The sequence below is a fragment of the Gymnoscopelus braueri genome, assembly GCF_963280865.1.
Source record: "Gymnoscopelus braueri genome assembly, chromosome: 15".
Classification (NCBI taxonomy): domain Eukaryota; kingdom Metazoa; phylum Chordata; class Actinopteri; order Myctophiformes; family Myctophidae; genus Gymnoscopelus; species Gymnoscopelus braueri.
This window is the reverse complement of record NC_137620.1, coordinates 39,365,139-39,384,945: the sequence shown is the minus strand read 5'-3', so window position 1 is coordinate 39,384,945 and position 19,807 is coordinate 39,365,139. Positions and strand designations below refer to the sequence as shown.

General features: G+C 42.0%; 1 protein-coding gene across 1 annotated transcript in view; it reads right to left on the bottom strand.

Annotated features, from left to right (window-relative positions):
- The window catches only part of nhsl2 (NHS-like 2), a 202,508-nt gene extending 182,924 nt beyond the window's left edge, over positions 1–19,584 (bottom strand). The window contains 1 exon segment of the mRNA XM_080452004.1: positions 18,827–19,584. Coding sequence (XP_080308130.1) covers positions 18,827–19,163 — 337 coding nt within the window. The 5' untranslated portion in view covers positions 19,164–19,584.
- Positions 19,585–19,807: the final 223 nt, after the last annotated feature.

The window sequence follows — 19,807 nt, the reverse complement described above, 5'->3', positions numbered from 1 at the left end:
TCTCCTCCTCCTGTTCTGTCCTCCTCTCCTCTCTTCTTCTCCTCCTCCTGTTCTGTCCTCCTCTCCTCTCTTCTCCTCCTCCTGTTCTGTCTCCTCTCCTCTCTTCTCCTCCTCCTGTTCTGTCCTCCTCTCTTCCCTCTCCTCCTCTTCCCGTTAACCCCCATATGGTTGACCGGAGTCCCTCAGGGCTCTATACTAGTGTCTTTTCTATTTTCTGTCATGTGGGGAAAGCTTTGGCAGGAAAACAGCAGATCTACAAGCTCACAACGTGAGCTTGTAGATCTGCTGTTTTCCTGCCAAAGCTTTCCCCACAATAAGGATACTGGGGTTTAAGTGGTTGAACCCAAACTTAGTAAAAAGGAACCTGAGTTACAACAGTACTTGGTAGGGCTCTTTTTTTCACTCTATACCAGATCTCTTCACCAAAAAATCGACAGGCTCACACAACACGTTGTGAGCTTGTAGATCGGCTTTTTTTTTTAGGCATGATGGAGTTCAAGTGGTCGACACTCATACCCTCTGAGAGTGACAGAGAGAGAGAAAGTAGAGAGAGGTCCTTTCTCTCTCTCTCTCTCTCTCGCTCTGTGTCTGACCTCCCCTCTCACCTCATTCCATTCCTCCTCACCTCTGATTCCTCCTTTTTTTCTCTCTCTCTCTCTCCTGTAGATTGTGACTCATTGTGACACTTTCCCCTATAAATTATTGTCTCACTGGCGTGTATTCCCCTGTGTGTGTGTGTGTGTGTGTGTGTGTGTGTGTGTGTGTGTGTGTGTGTGTGTGTGTGTGTGTGTGTGTGTGTGTGTGTGTGTGTGTGTGTGTGTGTGTGTGGCTGTCATGTTGTCATAGCCCCAGACGACACACCCCATGGGAAAGACAGGACAACAAGATCAACAGAGAGAGAGAGAGAGAGAGAGAGAGAGAGAGAGATGGGAAGAAAGAAAGAGACAGCAAGAGAGATAGGAAGGTAGAGAGAGAGGAACAGAGAGAGAAAGATGAAGAGAGACAGAGAGGAAGAGAGAGAGAGAGAGAGAGAGAGAGAAAGAGAGAGTGAAAGAGAGAGCGAGAGGGGGGAGGGAGGGAATGCCACACATTACTTGTTGCACAATGTATGCCTTCAGGGGTTTTTGACAAACTGCTTCATATTAGATTATATTGAGTATAATATTAGATTATGCAGTAGCAGTATTATATAAACATTTAACCCTCTGGTTTTTTTTACTTCCCCAAAGGCGTTTTCTCGAGAGATTCTTGGGAGGTTTTGGTGAACCAGACCTGAGGTTAGAAACCACTTGTATGAGAGTATATTATCAACACTTATTATCATCACTGTCGGGTGGAAAGCTTGTATGTCCAATACCGTTCCCATTGTTATGATTTTTTATCATATGCGACGCGTTGTGAGCTTGTAGATCGGCTGTTTTCACTACTTTTGTGCGACACTCTTGTATGATGAAGTAGGGTGTTCGACGGAAAAGGTTGAGATATGTCTTTGAGTTTGTCTTGTTTTATTGGATCTTGTTTAGTCGATACACTTATTTGTTTTAGCTCTCGCTCATTAGATTGTCCTATTTTGTCTCATCTGTTTAAGAAAGTAGGTAGCTGATATATTGCACTTTTACCTCAGCGCTAGCACTCTTAGTTGCTTGTTTTAGAAGAGAATGCACTTAAGACTTCTCTTCAGGGCCAGTTGCACCACCTCATACTAAGTTCAAACTTAGCCTAGTTATAGCTTAAATGGCTTTTAAAAAAAAACATTTAGACCAGGAAAGTATCGCATTTTTAGATTTATTTGGCTATTTTTAGAAAATTTGTGCAAATCTTTAAATATATATTTATTTATTTTTAACATTTGTAACATATTTTTGTTCCAGGGACCCCCAGAAGCAAAGATTTGAGTTATATATATATTCAAAGATTTGCACACATTTTCATGATTTTTCAAAAATAGCAGATCTACAAGCTCATAGCGCCGCGCTATGAGCTTGTAGATCTGCTATTTTTGAATAGCCAAATAAATCTAAAATGACAGAGAAGCGTCCCCGGATTGAATCGGTTAAGCTATAACTAGGCTAAGTTTGAACTTAGTGTGAGGTGGTGTAACTGACTCCTGGTGATTAGTAGTTTGGTTCTCTACCTATGTTGAATGCACTTATTGTAAGTCGCTTTGGATAAAAGCCTCTTGTAAATGACTGTAATGTAATGAGATAGAGATATACAAGGTTTCTGCTCAACAGCAGTGTTATATTAGATGAAACTGTTAACTACAGTAGGTGTTAACCCCAAGATTGACCACTTACAAGCTCACAACGCATCACAGTACGATGCGATGTGAGCTTTGTAGATCAGCCATTCTTGCTATATTAAATTATTGAACATTTTTGGCAGGTTTAAAAAAGATCTAGTAAAGTTTTTGAACATTTAAAACAGAATTGGACACCAAGGTTAAAAATCTAGTCTAAGAAATCAAAGAAATGAGGTCACAGCAGGACACAGAGAGAGGGGAAAGGAGGAAATAATTACACACACACACACACACACACACACACACACACACACACACACACACACACACACACACACACACACACACACACACACACACACACACACACACACACACACACACACACACACACACACACACACACACACACACACACACACACACACACACACACACACACAGCACCCCCCACAGTCTGACATCACTCAGCACAGCACTTGCTCTGGCATCGGTCACAGCTGGATGGTCGCCACGGCAACCCCAAGCAGCCAAAAAGTGTGCAGTTGTGTGGGAAATAAGTCAAAAGAAGAAAAACACAAGGGGCTTTCCTTAGTTTCTTCTGCACAGCTCTGTGTGTGTGTGTGTGTGTGTGTGTGTGTGTGTGTGTGTGTGTGTGTGTGTGTGTGTGTGTGTGTGTGTGTGTGTGTGTGTGTGTGTGTGTGTGTGTGTGTGTGTGTGTGTGTGTGTGTGTGTGTGTGTGTGTGTGTGTGTGTGTGTGTGTGTGTGCGCGTGCACCGGGCCTCGGGCCAAGACAGGAAGTTGTTAAAATGTTTCTTCTTCTTCTGCACTGGATCTTTCACCTGACCAAAGACCTACTTTTCACTCTCCGTCTCTCTTTCCATCTCCGTCGCTCCCTCCCTCTCTATCTCCCTCTCTCTCCCTTTTTGTCTCCGCCAGGCCAGACGGCCAAAAGGCCGGAGACTATGTTTTCACTCCTGTCCGTCTGTGTGTCCGTCTGTGAACAGCTAATCTCTGGCACCGCTGGACCGATCTACGTTACACTTTGCACGCACACTCCCAGCATTTTGTGCAAAATGGAGCCATGTGATCTATGAGTCAAATATTTCATATTCCAATCCAATTGGCTATGACTGACTTCCAAAGTTTTTGGGCCCTGGGTAGGCAACCCAGCCTGGCGGAGACCTGCACTCAGAGGAGTGCACTTCTCTAGTTTGTCTCTGTCTCTCTCTTCGTGTCTCTCTTTGTGTCTGTCTGTCTGTCTGTCTGTCTCTCTTCGTGTCTGTCTGTCTGTCTGTCTGACTGTCTGACTGTCTGTGACAGTGGTATCATACGTAAAACAAACCAACATATGTCTCTCTGTGCATAGAGAGGCAGAAGGACAGATCAAACTAGAAAAAGCACAGGTCTCCACCAGGTCAGGTAGGTTATAGTGGGCCAGCAATGTTCGAAATTCGCCAATCAGGATGGAATATGAAAAACAGACAGATCTGTCTTGATCACATGACTATAAAGATAATGTGTACCGATTTGCGTGATGTTTGGACAAAATCTGATGGAGTAACATAAACAAATGTGTTTAGCAAAAATCGGCCTCCTGGTGGTGCTATAACTGGCCGATCTGCAGGGCATAGGTTCTGCTCTGGCATCCAGGGAGTGTGTGTGCACAGTTTCGCTGCGATCGGGCCAACGCTGCCGGAGATTAGATGCTCACAGACGGACACACACAGACGGACGGACGGACAGGGTGCAAAACATAGTCTCGGCCATGCCTTCGGCCTGGCGGAGATAATGACGGGGGAAGAGGAAAAGAGAGAGTGAAGGAAGGAAGAGAGGCTAGAGGAAGTGGACGTGTGATGTGTCCACTGACCTCAGGTCAGCAGCAGCAGCTCCCACAAGCAGAGGATAACGTCTAAATGACAGGAAGCTCAGTGTGCGTGCGTGCGTGCGTGCGTGCGTGCGTGCGTGCGTGCGTGCGTGCGTGCGTGCGTGCGTGCGTGCGTGCGTGCGTGCGTGCGTGCGTGCGTGCGTGCGTGCGTGCGTGCGTGCGTGCGTGCGTGCGTGCGTGCGTGCGTGCGTGCGTGCGTGCGTGCGTGCGTGCGTGCGTGCGTGCGTGCGTGCGTGCGTGCGTGCGTGTACTACACTTGTGAGGGCTAAATGTCCCCACAAGTATAGAAATTGAGGAAGTTAAATGGTTGTTTTATGCATAAAAAATACGTTTTTAAGAGTTAGGTTTACAATCAGGAAACCATTGGTGTTATGGTTACGACTAGGCATTTAGAGGTTAGGTTTAGGTGTTAGATTAGAGTTCTCCCTATTTTAAACTTAGTGCGGCAATGTCACACACAATGCGTTCCTAAAAGGTGTATGTCCTCCCAAGAGTAGTATTACAAAACTGTGTGTGTGTGTGTGTGTGTGTGTGTAGGGTTGAAGAGGACAACATTCTCAAGTTCACGTCCCATCTGATACACAAGTTCCAGTGGAAAGATCAACACATTCACGCAGAATGTAAACACACAGTATATACAGACACACTCTCTGATTCCGTGTGTCTTTTCCCATCTCTCTCATACACACACACACACTAGGAAAGAGAGATGTAACATCCTCTTCCGGAGCAAAGCCAGATTTTTACTCTCCAGCCCAGTGGTTGGTTCCTAAACTTTTTAGCTCAATACCCAAAAGAAAACGTTTGCCTGGGACCCAAACTAGTGAAAAAAGCAGATCTACAAGCTCACAAAGTGTCGCTTTACGCTGCATTGCGAGCTTGTGGATCTGCTATTTTCATTTTACTACTATTTATGGAAATGATTTTATGTTTCGATTTTATTTATTAAATACTTTTTGAAAATGTTGGAATTGTTTGTGATGAAAAGTTGTGACTTTTTTTGTTTCAACTTTTTAAAATCTTTCGAAATTAATTTTTTTTTATGTAGGAAACAAAAACAATATTTTCTCGCGACCCATAATAATAATGTGCCAATCAATTCCTCCCCACACACATGTCTGTGTTATCACTGCTGTCGCATCCTACTGACTCACCTGCCAGTGAGGAGCCCCCACCGGGAGGACGTAGAGGTGACATGTGCCGCCCCCCAGCCCGTAGTGCCGGACGCACGACGGCGAATTCAAACCCACAACCTCGTGGGCCGGCACTTTACCACTGCGCCACCTACCCTGCTACATTTACTTAAGTAAAAGATCTGAGTACTTCTTCCCCCATTGGTCATCTGCTATCTCAGATGTTATCTGGTTGGTTTGAATGGGCCTTTATGTCCATTCAAACAGAGACATATGTTGTATGGTCCATGATTTCTCATACACGCTGTTCTACAAACATACAGAGTCACAGTACACTGGAGCCAGACCAATAAACAGTTTGGCAGATACATCGGCCACTATTATAATCTTTGGACTACATTGGTATCGGCAGTTATGTATTGTAGCTGATGTGGTTTGAAGTATAATAAAGCCATATTAAACATTTATAATAGCCAATCTACAAGCTCACAATGCGTCGCTGTGAGCTTGTAGATACGTTTTTGAAATTTGGGGAAAATCTCCTATAATGATATAGTGATGACTATCTTTTCACTTAAAAAACGTTTCAGGATGACAATTCAGTTCAAGTTCTAGAGACACAATCTCAATATATTTTTAACTATATGATCTCAACATGGCCATGAAAAGGCTTTCCAATGATGTAAACAACCATCAAAAACTAAACTAGCTCTGCATAGATAGAGGAACAGCAGCAATATTTAAGGCAAACAAAATGAAAAAAGAATTATAAACCTACTTTGTGCAAAAGCATTACGTAATGGTCAAACCCTGAAATAAATTACGTATGGCAGTCTTTGGTGTTGGGACAGTGTAGTTTAGAGTTGAACATGGAGCAAATAAAAAACATTGTCATGACAAGGCCTGGTACTGAATGAACAGTTACAATGTCGACAGGCTCATCTCTCCTTGTTTTAGTTTAAGGAAACCAATGTGTTGCTGATTGGTTGAAATGTTCTCTGATGGTTCAAAGTGGTTAATACAAATGTACATTTTTGAAATTGATTAGAACATTGTTGCACTTTTTCCACAAAATATGACTCAAAAGTTAAAACATCAGTAAATAGGTGGGCTACTACTACTACCCAAAATCGCACATCGGACTCAAAACCTGCCGTGGGTCGGGGCTCTATACAGTAGACAGTATGTTATGTATCATGGCAATGGTCGAGGTTGCATGTTACAAAATGATGTGATACATGAGTCCTCTGCCTGCAGAGGAGGAAACGTTTAGAAGAATCGTCTTCCATAATTCTGTCCAGGCATCAGTTAATGGAGGCGTATGGAGGAAGGTCTGGAACACAGCTGGTACAGAGACAGAGACACGTACGTTTCTGTCCTGTCACGTTTTTGTGTCCACTAAACTTAAATTGCTGGCACATGTGTTTGAATGGGACCTTATGTACGTATGTATGACTGACACACTGTCACATGTCCGTATAGCGTATACGTGCTTTTGTATCTATCCTGTTTCCCAGACATTCGGGCAGACAATGGCAGTGGTGTAAAGTAACTAAGTACATTTACTCAAGTACTGTGTTTAAGTTCAATTTTGACATATTTTTTGTTTACTTGAGTATTTCCAGTTTTCAGTACTTTTACTTCTACTCCACTACATCTCAGAGGCAAATATAGTACTTTTACTCCACTACAATTATTTGACAACTTTAGTGACTAGTTACTTTTCAGATAAATAAATTATGATATTATGAAACATACATTAACCACTTTAGCCCTATTTTATACATAGGCTATTTGAAAATAGACGATCTACAAGCTCACAAACACTTTTAAAACATGGTGTGGCCACCAGAGTTTGTGTGACTGTGACAGAGACAACCTCTTCTACACTACAGTTTACTTATAATATCCAACAGCCAATAGTGTGAACAATAAATCAATGCCCATTTACTGTATAGTACTAGCCTATATTTTAGTTGTAAACAAAAATAAACAGTCACACACTCACACTCACACTCACACACACACACACACACACACACACTTACAATCAAATCATTAGTATCACTGGTGATCATTATGCGTAATTGCTACATAATTTCAATCTACATAAATGTCTTCTCAGGTGTAGGTGTCAACACAATGATTAGCAATTGATAATCAGACCTGAGTCTGATCATTTATATCCACTGACGAAGGACGCGTGGAATTGCATAAGATGGGCTTTTAAAACAAGTAAACACTTCTTTTCTGAGCAGAACCCTCTCTCTTCATAAATGTTGGCTGTTGGGCATCCACAATTCTAAACTCACAATGTCACTTCCATGTCTTTTACCTGCCAAACCCGAGCTTAGAACTGACTGAACAGAACCTGCCAATGACAGCTGGCTACCCGCCAACATGGCTTTTCAAGTAAACAGACCAAAGATGTAGCAGGGTTTTGGTTGTGCGCGGTGTTATACTCCCCCTCCCTCCCGGTACAACAAACACAGCTAATACAAAAAGTTCCACTTTTCACAGCAACCGTACATACAGTATTACAACAAACTCCCAGAGGACTGCAGGTGTGCTACAACTCTGCTCTTTTAAATCAAAACATTTGTCCCTGCCTTTTTACTGTGGTTATCAAAATTATTTCTTCTGCACTGTAATTGTATTCTCTTATTATATTTAAATAATAAGAAAATAATAATGTAAAAATTGTATTCAAATGCCCTTTTCTAATTTGTTTCTCATTTGAGAGACAGTTGGTTTGTTACGCTCTGTAAAGTTTATTATACTTCCCAGCACCCTGGCAGCAGGTGTATCAATGTGACTTCTGCCATTATACGATACGATGACCATACTGTACACTAAGAGTCCGTCCTGACTTTGACTTTGCAGATTTCCTCACAAGCAGCTCCTCCATCTCCTCCTCCTCCTCCTCCTCTCATCTCACAGACATATATCTCTGTGCTGCACAAACCACAGTGAAGGAAATTAATAAGGCATGTCGTCTGAGAACATGAGCTTGTCAACAGTGTGTGTGCGGGCGCGTACGTGTGTGTGTGACTGTGTGTGTATGTGTACTGTACGTGCGCCAGTCTGATAAGAGCTGATTCCCACTTAAACACAAACCAGATGTAGAGGCAGGAGGGGGAGAGAGAGAGAGAGAGAGAGAGAGAGAGAGAGAGAGAGAGAGAGAGAAGAGAAGGAGACAAGACAGAGAGAGGGGTAGATGGAGTTAGTGTGTAACAGGAAGTTGAGTGTGGTGTGTAAAATAGAGGGATGAAAGAAAGGCGTAAGAAAAGAAGAGAAATGTTAAGAACGGCAGAAAACAGCAGAAGCTTGGACATGAAGGCGGAGAGTAAGAGTGAAAGCACAAAGAGAGAGAGGGGGGGAGAGGGGAGAGAGATAGAAAGAGAGTGTATGCGTGCGTGTGTGTGTGTGTATGTATATGTGCGCGTGCCTGTGTGTGTGTGTCTGTGTCAAAGATTCAAAGAGCATGATCATCTGGCACATCCTCTATTTTACCTGGAGCAACTCACCCACGTGTTGGCCTGGGTGACACGTGTATGCATGCGTGTGTGTGTGTGTGTGTGTGGCCTCGCTGTGTGCACGCTTCAACACACGTTCCAACACAAAGCTTCATCTTCATCATCCTTGTGTGTGTGTGTGTGTGTGTGTGTGTGTGTGTGTGTGTGTGTGTGTGTGTGTGTGTGTGTGTGTGTGTGTGTGTGTGTGTGTGTGTGTGTGTGTGTGTGTGTGAGTGTGTGTGGGCAGTGGAGTTGTGCTGCATGCACTGCTGGCATGTAGGCAGCAAATAATCAATAGAGAGATGGGACAAAGAAACATTTCCCACTCATTCTGCTCCTTCAAAATGCTCCATCTTACTGTATACTGTATCTCCTTCAGATGGAGTATGTTGACATTAGGTGTGCAACAGTTAAAGGTAGGGTAAGTGATTTGCAATTATTCAAATAATTGCAAAATGGGTCTATGTTCTGATAGTGCTCGTTACTATAGAGTGTCCTGTCCATATAAAAAGTCTCCATGTCTCTCCAGCTCTTTATAAAACAGAAAATGTATTTTGTAGTTTTTTTTTTTTTTTTGTAGTTTCATTTCCAATTTTATCCAACCAGGACAGAGAACTCAATCAGGATATAGATTAAACAAGTGAAATTGGAAGTGATGACACTAAGAAATGAGCAGACAAAATTGTAACTGGAACACTATACAAATTAAGCTTAAAAATTGGTACTTTCTCCTGATTGGCTGAGATTTTGACACCTACCGAAAAATGTATTTTCTGTTTATTAAAGAGCTGGAGAGACAGGGAGACATCTGTTACTGAACAAACACTCTAGAGCAATGATTACTATCAGAATATAGTATTTTAACAAAATACTTTTTGTTTTAACCAAAAAATATCACTTACCCTACCTTTAAAGTAACTAATCGATTGAATTTTGTAAGGATTATAATCAAATATAATTGGTTTGGGGAAGAAAACATTTGCAACACGGTTGTACGACGAAGTATAAAATACGGATTACGTGGTTAATCAGAGTAATCAATGTAGTCGATTCGTTGATATATAAAAGATAAAACAAAAAAGTGCTTCTCGATTACTCAACCGAAACGGTTATCGATAGAATAATCGCTAAGAAACTATTGCGTAGTTGCAGCCATAGTTGGCATTATACAGGACAATGACCTCAGCTTCAGTCAACACAGCATGGATGCTTACAAACATTGTCAACACAGACCATTGTCATCCATCCGTAAACCTAAACATATGTATGTCCAACCACAAGTTCTTCTCCTGTACTGGAACATTACTGAACCTGTTCCTTCTGTCTGTCTACCTACTGTATAAAGGTATTTATCTATATGTAGCTATCTAACTGTCTGTCTATCCATCCGTCTATATCTATAAGATAAGCTTAAGATTTTTTCTAAAAAGCGTATGTTTCTATATCAGTGGTTCTCAAACTTTTACATAATTGTCAAGGAACCCCAAAATGACATGTATTTGGCCGCGGACCCCCCATCTCAAAATATTTTGTTCCAGGGACCCCCGGATTTCACAAATTTTCAAAAATAGCAGATATACAAGCTCATAGCGCGGCACTCGGATTCGGAGCTTGTATATCTGCTATTTTTTAATAGCCAAAGTGTAAAATAATGCTTTTTTTAGCTCAAATAAAAAAATGAGACAGATGCGTTCCAGGTCTGTGTGTGTGTGTGTGTGTGTGTGTGTGTGTGTGTGTGTGTGGAGCTAATCACCGATCAGCGCCCACAATTCTTCGATGCACAATGCCAGTAGGCCAACTTTTTTAGTTTTTCACATGTGTTTCATATTTTCGGAAATATTTTAACTGCAATTTCATAATGGAAGTCAATGGGAGCTCGGATCGGGCTGAAACCATGCCCAAATTTGGAGAGGACTGACATCATCGATATGACATCAGCATTTATATACCAGAATAAATAAATACAAGCTGGGTGCCTGTGTCTTTATTGTCATTGTGGCTACAACACAACACAACACAATGCATCAATGCAAATCCAATCATGCAAATCGAATCACGCCGTTATTGCTGATATTGCTGTAGATTCCGTATTGTTTCCACATGCTCACCATGCTTACAGTCACCAATAAACTAACTCTCAACCACTTAAACCCCATATATACTTGTTGTACGTCAATAGTGGAAATGGCCAATTAGGCCTGACCTCGATTATTCGAATAGTCGACTAATCAGTCGAGGGAAGTCTGAGTGGACTACCAATCTCTTGGTTGAATTATACAATTATTTGACTGAGACTGAGAGATTGGCCTAATTTGTTATATCATATTAATTAACTAATAGTTTGCCAAAAAATAGCATATACATCATGATTTATTGGGAGAAAGCAAGTATATGTTAAATCTGACATTAAGCACCCCTACAGCCCAAATGGAATGTTCCTCTATTGCATAACATATTTTTTGCATGATTCGACTGAGAGATTGGCAGTGGAATCAGACTGATTCCACTGCCAATCTCAGTCCAATCATGCCATCATGCCATCATTTTTGGTGTTGCATTAGTCGACTATAGGCAACATTTTGGCCAATCAGATTTGACTATAGAAATCCTTAGTCGGAGACAGGCCTATTAGCCAATCTATGAGCTCGCAACGATATGCAACATGTTGAGCTTGTAGATAGATCTGCTATTCTGGCGTAATGTTTGCCAAATGTTCAACATTTTTTGCTGAATGTTCATAAATGTTTGCCTAACGTTTATCCATTTTCGCTGAGTGTTCGCCTATTGCGCACAGCACCTTCAATCACCTTAAGCATTAGGACAACAAGTGAAAATGTTCTGTTTCTTTTTGGTACTTTCCCCCCCTTGCTGTATGAATGTTAACCATTATTATTATTATTATTAATGCTGCTACAATGTCTGAGGAACCAGAAGAACAAAGTTATGTTGCTCTTATGTAACAACAAAGAACACCTTGAACCAATTAAGACATGCCCCGATTAGGGATGTTTATAGGGTTCATGTGGTTAAAGTGAACTCATTTAGCCAGCTAAACTCATTGGTATTCCCTCCCCAACCCGAGTGTGATTGTGTGTCACCTTCATCAGTGACCCACAAAGCACTCACAATCTCACACACACACACACACACACACACACACTAAACAACCTCATCGCCGACCCACTGAGCACTCACATATCACACACACAACATCCAGTCTGGGGTGTGTACTTCAGTCCTTGACTCTGTCTGCGTTGTGTGACCCGTGCAATTAAGTGTGGCTGTATAAGTCCTGTGTTTTGTTTAATTCTGTACAATTATGTGGGCCTTACTATGTGTACTATGTGTACTATGTAAGCACATACTGTGGAAAAGAATTACCTGCTTGAGTACAAATAAACTATCTATGTGTCTGTCTGTCTGTCTGTCTGTCTGTCTGTTAAATGCAGTGTTGTAAAGTAACTAAGTACATTTACTCAAGTACTGTACAATTTGAGGTATTTTTTACTTTACTGGAGTATTTCCAGTTGTCTATACTTTTACTTCTACTCCACTAAATCTCGGAAGCAAATATTGTACTTTTACTCCACTAAAATTATTTGAAAACTTTAGTTACTAGTTACTTTGCAGATACAAATGATTGCATTATAAGACATACATTAACCACTTTAGCCCTATTTTATACCATGGCTATTTGAAAATAGCCGATCTACAAGCTCACAACGCGTCGCATCGCGACGCGTTGTGAGCTTGTAGATCTGCTATTTTCAAACATTTTTGTACTTTCGCTATTGGTACTTTAAGTACATTTTGATATTTTCATTTGAATTCCGGACTTTTACTTGTAACAGAGTACTTCTACATTGCAGAATTGCGATGTAGAATTCTACATTGCATTTGAGTACTTTTTCCACCACTGCCTAAATGGTAAATGGTGAATTTATGTACTGCCTTTATCCAAAGCGCTTTACCATGTGCATTACATCCACTCCATTCACACACAGATGGCAGAGGCAACCATGCAAGGCTACAAACAAGTACGGGTTAAGGCCCGTTCATAGTCCCTAGATGGGTCTAAAACGTGCGTCAGGGGGTGAGGGATTCCGTCCGTTCTTTACAGACGCATGCATAGTCGCTGACGTTAAATCCGTAGGAATTATAACGTTGGGCGTCGTACACCTATTAATCCACTAGATGGCAGCTGCGAGGTTTTAAATGTTGTGAAAAGTGTTGCCATGTCCGCTTATTATAAGCGACTTTGGGCTTATTTTTCTGTAAAGTTACTTGTAAACAAACATTGGTGGTTGCGGTTTTATTTGGGCTTGTTTCTAAAGTGTAGTTGCTTATTTGGGCCAATTATTATTTAAACCAGTGATTCTCAAATAGATATTGTAGATCTGCTATTTTCATGTGATGTGGCCTAGTCGATTATTTTGGGCTTGTTTTCATAGACCTGGTTGCTTATTTCTCTCACAAAACCTGGCAACAGCGCTAAAATGGACGCCAAAACAACGCAATAAAAGACACAAACTAGACAAAAACAATGGTTGTCTACAAAACGTGAGTTTCGACCCATACTGCACTGTGCTATATTATTTGTGTGTGTGTGTGTGTTTAGGGAATGGCTGGCTGGGTTCATTTTGTCACAGTAATTAAGTACATTTACTCAAGTACTTCCACCACCAACGTGGGTCTTTTTGTGGAGAAAGAGTGCCCAAGGAAAACTTTTTTTCCCTGATATACTGCCAACGGTTTCCACTGGTACTACAGCCAACGTACAAACGAACGTACGTCGGCCTGACGGTGAATGTTGATCGCACGGACGGAAATCCTGGAGCCGTAAGTGACGGAGGGGGAGACAAAAACGACAACGCAAGGAGCGCTGGCGCTGGTTACGTATCCTTACGTCCGACTATGAATGATACTTAAGTAGGGGTTAAGTGTCTTGCTCAAGGACACTAATCCAGGGGGAGCCTGGGGATCAAACCGGGAACCCTCTGATTCCCAAGAGGCCACTCTATCTCCTGATCCACTGCCACCTGTCTGTCTGTCTGTCTGCCTGTCTGACTACCTATCGATCTACCCATCCTATGTCTCTTGCATCAATACCTCCATCTCAATAAACAGTACAGACCATCAAATGCAGTGTGGATATATGAAATCCTGAGCTTTACTAGTCCATTTTAAAGGGATAGTTCACTCAAAAAATGATTTATTTTCTATCAATTACACACCCAATGAAGCATTGAATTCATGGAGATTTTTTTGTTTTCGTCACATTCCTAAGCTAATAATTTGATGACCGGCGGAAAGATGCTAACGTCTCCGATAGGAGACACAATGAGTCTCCTACCAGAGAGACCGCCGGTCATAAGAATAATGCGGCAAAAACAAAAATAATCTCCAGGAATTCAATGCTTCACGGGGTGTGTAATTAATAGAAAATAAGTCATTTTTGGGTGAACTACTCCTTTAACGCTTTCAGATTTAACTTCAAACCCAGCCTTGTTGCTGTGCATCTATGCCAGGCTTGCACATACTAACCTAAGTTTTAACAGCATCACCAACACAGACATGACAGCATATCGTGTTTTTTTTGTAAATTTTTCAAAGGACATAGCAGAGAGACAGTGTGGTGCCAGGGTGACACACTGCCAGGGTATTTCCAAGTGGCACAAAGGGCAGTTCAGGTTGGGGAGGATATCCGAGGCGTAAACAAGCAAGGCCTTTGATCTCTCACCTGCTACTAGAACAGCGTTTTTTTTTTAAATGGTCATGGTACTTTTTCTTTAAAACCTTTAAAAATTGATTAACTGCACATTGATTTATTATATATTTAGTATTCATCTTACTTCACTTATATTAATGTATGCTGACGTGTCTGCATGTAATGTCCTAGCCAGGGAAGTAAATGAGATAATTTGTCTTTTAGTACACCCTCAGTGTGTAGTTATTACGCAGCAGGCTCATACACCAAGGTCAAGCAGCTATTCCTCTGTAGGCAAGCGGCAGACCCAGACAGCACGACGACACGTTAATCCATTAATACCGGGAACGGCATCTGTGTCATTTTAAGATTTATTTGGCTATTTTTGAAAAATCTTGAACATTTGTGCAAATCTTTGAATACATATTTTCTACCATTTTTAACGCAAATCTTTGCTTCTGGGGGGGTCCCTGGAACAACATATTTTGATGGGGATCGGCGGCCAAAAACATATAATTTTGGGGGGGTCCTTGACAAGAAAAGGTTTGAGCACCACTGATATAGCAACAATAGTTTTTCAGACATTTGTTGAGACATTTGACAGTTACAAATGTTCACTTAAAAAAATTATATATTTAAATGATTTGCACACATTTTCACGATTTTTCAAAAAGAGCAGATCTACAAGCTCATGGAGTGCCGCGCTATGAGCTTGTATATCTGCTATTTTTGAATAGCCAAAGAAATCTTAAAATGACACAGAACAGCGGTCCCGGATGGAATGGGTTAAGGTCGTATGAACGGCAAGGAGAATGTTCCTCATATCAGGCGTAGGTATTTTGGCCAAGACAGTGACTATACGGCCTCGGGGTATACTATAGCAGTGGGCCTTCCATTCTCAGTCCATGAGAATGGAACACATGTTCATAGTCGGTCAGGGTGTAGTGTCACTTGCTCTCAAGTCGCTTAGTGTGGAGCAACACATTTCATAGTCAGGCAGAATTGACCTTCCATACTCGAGTGCTGAGATTACACATCTTTTGGTCAGACAGAAGGAATGTCAGTCATCAGAAGTATCCTAACAATGTGTACTACAGTATGAATCCTTGTAGAATCTGTATTTACTGTAAGCTGCCCCGACATCCAGAAACGGTGTCAGACTCCCGTTGCCTTCCGAGGCAACCGGACCCTGTCCACTTTTTTTTGTCTTTTAACACATTGCGTGCCAATCGCGTAGATCTACGCGAACCTAAATAATTGTGCAGCGTGCCAGTCGCCTAGATCTACGCGAAGTGGTCTTTTTTTTCTTTTTTTTTTGCAGGTTCACGTTTCATTGTAGGCCTCGTTCGCCACGACACATTTCATTGTAACCGGAAACGGAGATATCCGTATCCGGAGATTTTCGTTCCCATCCGCCTCCACTCCAAAGCGGAAACTAAATCTCCATTTTCTCGGTTGTTGTTTTTCTCATCGCTGATCGCTGTTTAACATAAACCAGCTTCAAAATGTACGATAGCCGATCGAAACGGTCTTTTCTGGGCGTCTCACACAGCTACCCTGTGTGTCTACAAACAGTTGAACGCGCGAATTTAAGGTATTTAGCGATGTCTGTGGCGACGTGAAAAAAACAACAATAAATCGCTGGCACTGGTGAGTACATTATGACATTAAACTGTGGCGTGGAATGTGTTAAGACTTTTTCTTGGCGTTTATGCCTTTATTTATAGGATAGTAGTCTGACAGGAAATGGGGAGAGAGAGATGGGAAGTGACATGCAGCAAAGGCTGTCGGGATCGGGACTCGAACCCGCGACGCGCCCTCAGGCCTAGTTGCCTGGACCGCTATGCCAGCGGTCCAGGCACACCCTTTCCTTCTTCCATCTTCCTCCATCCCTTTCCCTTTCTATTCTTTACTCGTATTTTCTCATTGTGATATTTCTCATTATAATATGACATAATTATTGTCGTATTATTGTCATATTTTTTTTATTGCATAAATCTTCTAACATACATATTAGCATCAACTCTTCATTCTCTCACCGAGGAAATGTTCAATATATTCCGCAACAGCCGCCGCTAACGCTTTTTGAGATTTTCAAGCGTGCCCTGATCCTGGTAAAAGGCTGAGAATCACACCGTACTAGATCTTCACATAATTTAAAGTGTCTTTTGGAAACGGACAATTTGCTTCACACTCTCCTTTCTGTCCTCCTCCATATATCATGATGAGCTCATGAGTTCTGCTTATGCAACCTGCCAACACTGCTGTCCCTGAGGGGACACGCTCAACAAAGCAGCCAACGTTACCAATTGTTTGTTGCATTGATGTACTATTGACTGCTATTGAACCGTTATTGTGCTGGAAGATACAGTTGTATTGTAGTCACTGATTGGAAAATACCTTGTGTGAGTGATTGCCACCGAGTTGTGTGGGGCTAGTTTAACTCTGAGAGCGTGCAAAATGTAACCAAATGGACCCGTAAGGGTCCATTTGGTTACATTTGCAGAGTTACAAATGGATGGGGTTTTACTGTGTACAACCATAAATAGAATAGAAACAAAGAATCTATTGGGAAATGTATTTCATTGTTCGGTGTGTCATGCACAGTACACTTCTATTCTTGTCAGCTGTGAATTGAGCAGATATATCTACGTGGATGCCACAGAGAATGACTGAAGGCCACGAGTTCGATCCCCCAGGGTCCAGTAATAACGACCATAGTGTGCCATTCGTCTTACAAGAAGGGTCCTTGGACACTAAATCACTTTACTGTGCGTTCATCCTCTGTATACGAACAATAACAATAACGCCCGATGCTTAAAAAAATGCAAATCGCAGCAGTTTCCTTTCCCTACAGTAGATAAATAAGACAGCTTGTTTACGGCGCAGGCTCGCTGCATGTGTCTGCCATGTGGAGAGCAAACTTGGACAACAAAACCGACTCCAAGCTGCAAACTTTACAGCATCTGCATACTCACAATATGTCTACGTTAGATGCTGTTGATGATAACCTATAGGAGGAGCAAGAACTGCACACACAGCACCTTCAAGCACCTCAAGCGCTATAGGACAATGGCCACCTGTTCTCTTCTTAATAATTCCCAATTCTCTTTTTGTGTTATACATCATTATGTTGGCTTTTTTTATCATAATTTTTCATTACCATTACCAAGTCTGTGACAATGTCTGAGGAGCCAAACAAAAATAAATTCTGACATCCTGTACATGACAGGACAACAATAAGGTCCACCATGAACTTTGAACTAAAGGCAAGAGAGGCCATGCCTTGAGACAAAAACATTATAATTTCTTGCTGCTAAGGTTTCACTTGCATTACCTTGTTTTGTGTTATTATGAATTGAATACACGGGACCACAATGGAAGTAAGCCGTCAGGGCTTTTTGTGTTATCCTTTTAACACCATTGTATAATAGACAATCGTACCACTGTACTATTTGCAAACTGTTAATAAAGTATTCCATCACTCAAATGTATAGCCTGTTGACAGCACAGTCTGTGGAGGAGCATGTGTGTCCCACCAACATTTCACATCACATAGATAAACACTATTCGTGAGTGACGAATAAACCTGGATTTTTGGGAGTCACAAAGTAGGTGTGTAGACCAAAAGTGACATCCTCTCAACTCAAAGGAACGCATGACATCCTGAAGAAGAAGTGTACAGAGAGTTTTGCATTCCACTGTGTCCACACCCACTCACACTCTCTCTCTCACTCACTCACTCTCTCTCACACACACACACACACACACACACACACAAACTCCTCGCTCCCTCTCCCAGCTGACAATAATAAACTCTCATCTATACTTGGCTGTAGCTTGTCTTTTCACACTTCGCGCCCACAAACACAAACACCCCCCCCCCCCCCCCCCCCACAACAAAAAACTTGGAACTCGAACCAAAGCAAAAAAAATACATACTTCTCACAGCGGAGAAGAAAAAGAGAAAAGAGGCGTTGGTTGGTGGTAAAACAAACACAAACAATAATGACAACTCAAACGTGGTGGCGTTTTTTTATGTCGCGTGTCTTGGTGAAACAAACACAAACAATTGACAACTCAAACGTGGTGGCGTTTTTTTATATTTCGCGTGAAATATAAAAAACGTCACCGCGTTTGAATTGTGACACTATGGTGTCTATAATAGTCTTACTTCTGCTACTTGGTGGCGTTTTTATTTCGCGTGTCGCTTGAATTGTGACACTAGTAGTACTCTATCTCTATGGTGTCTTCTTTTCTCTTACTTCTGGGTGGAGGCGGCTCAGGCGGCTAAAACGCCACCACGTTTGAATTGTGACACTACTACTATGTCTGACTTACTTCTGGGTGGAGGCGGCTTGCTGACCAGCGCGGCGACGTGCCGCTGCAGTGTGACCACCTTGCCGTGGAGCGCGCCGCTCCGCCGGCATATGGACACCAGGTCGCCCTCGAGCTCCTCCAGGATGGAGACCCCCAGCCGGGACAGGTCGGACAGCTGGCGCAGCAGCGACACCAGGGCGAAGCCGCACACGTCCACCAGGTCGCCGAACATCGCGGGCGAATTCGCCTGTTCGGACACCGCGTCCGAACCCGCTCCGCCACCCGTGCCGCCACCGAGCCTCCTGTTGGCGTGTTTGCACACATCTTTCGGAAGTATCGTCCGCTTGCAAAACGGCATTTCTTGTTTTTTTTTATTAGTTATTAAATTCCCCACCTAAGTGCCTAGACTAAAAAATAAAAAATAAATATTATTTAAAAACTCCCACCGATAAGTCAAGTTATAATCCCTTAGCGTTGCAAAACTGCATTTATTTTTTTGTATTTATTTATTAAATTCCATAGTGTCGTCAAGGCAAAAAAAAAAGATTAAATATGATTTAAAAACTCCCACCGATAAGTCAAGTTATAATCCCTTAGCGTTGCAAAACTGCATTTATTTTTTTGTATTTATTTATTAAATTCCATATAGTGTCGTCAAGGCAATTTTTTTTTGATTAAATATGATTTAAAAACTCCATTGACAAGTCAAGTTATAATCCTTTATTGTTTCCGGAAAAGCGTCCTGAGGTGAGGTGGTCCGCGGGTCCGTGTTATCATTGTGGTTCCATGTCCCCCGTATGTATCGTATTATTAATGATTGATAATAATCCACACCGAGGTGAAGAAGTCTGGTGTTTGTGGAGAGACTTGTGTGCGTCGCTGCGCAGCCGTCATTTTGGACGTTTTCATATGGAGGAGTTTTTGTTTTTTTGCGCGAGCTGAAACGTCCACTGAGGAGAGGAGAGGAGAGGAGAGGAGGAGGAGGAGGGGAAGAGTGAATGA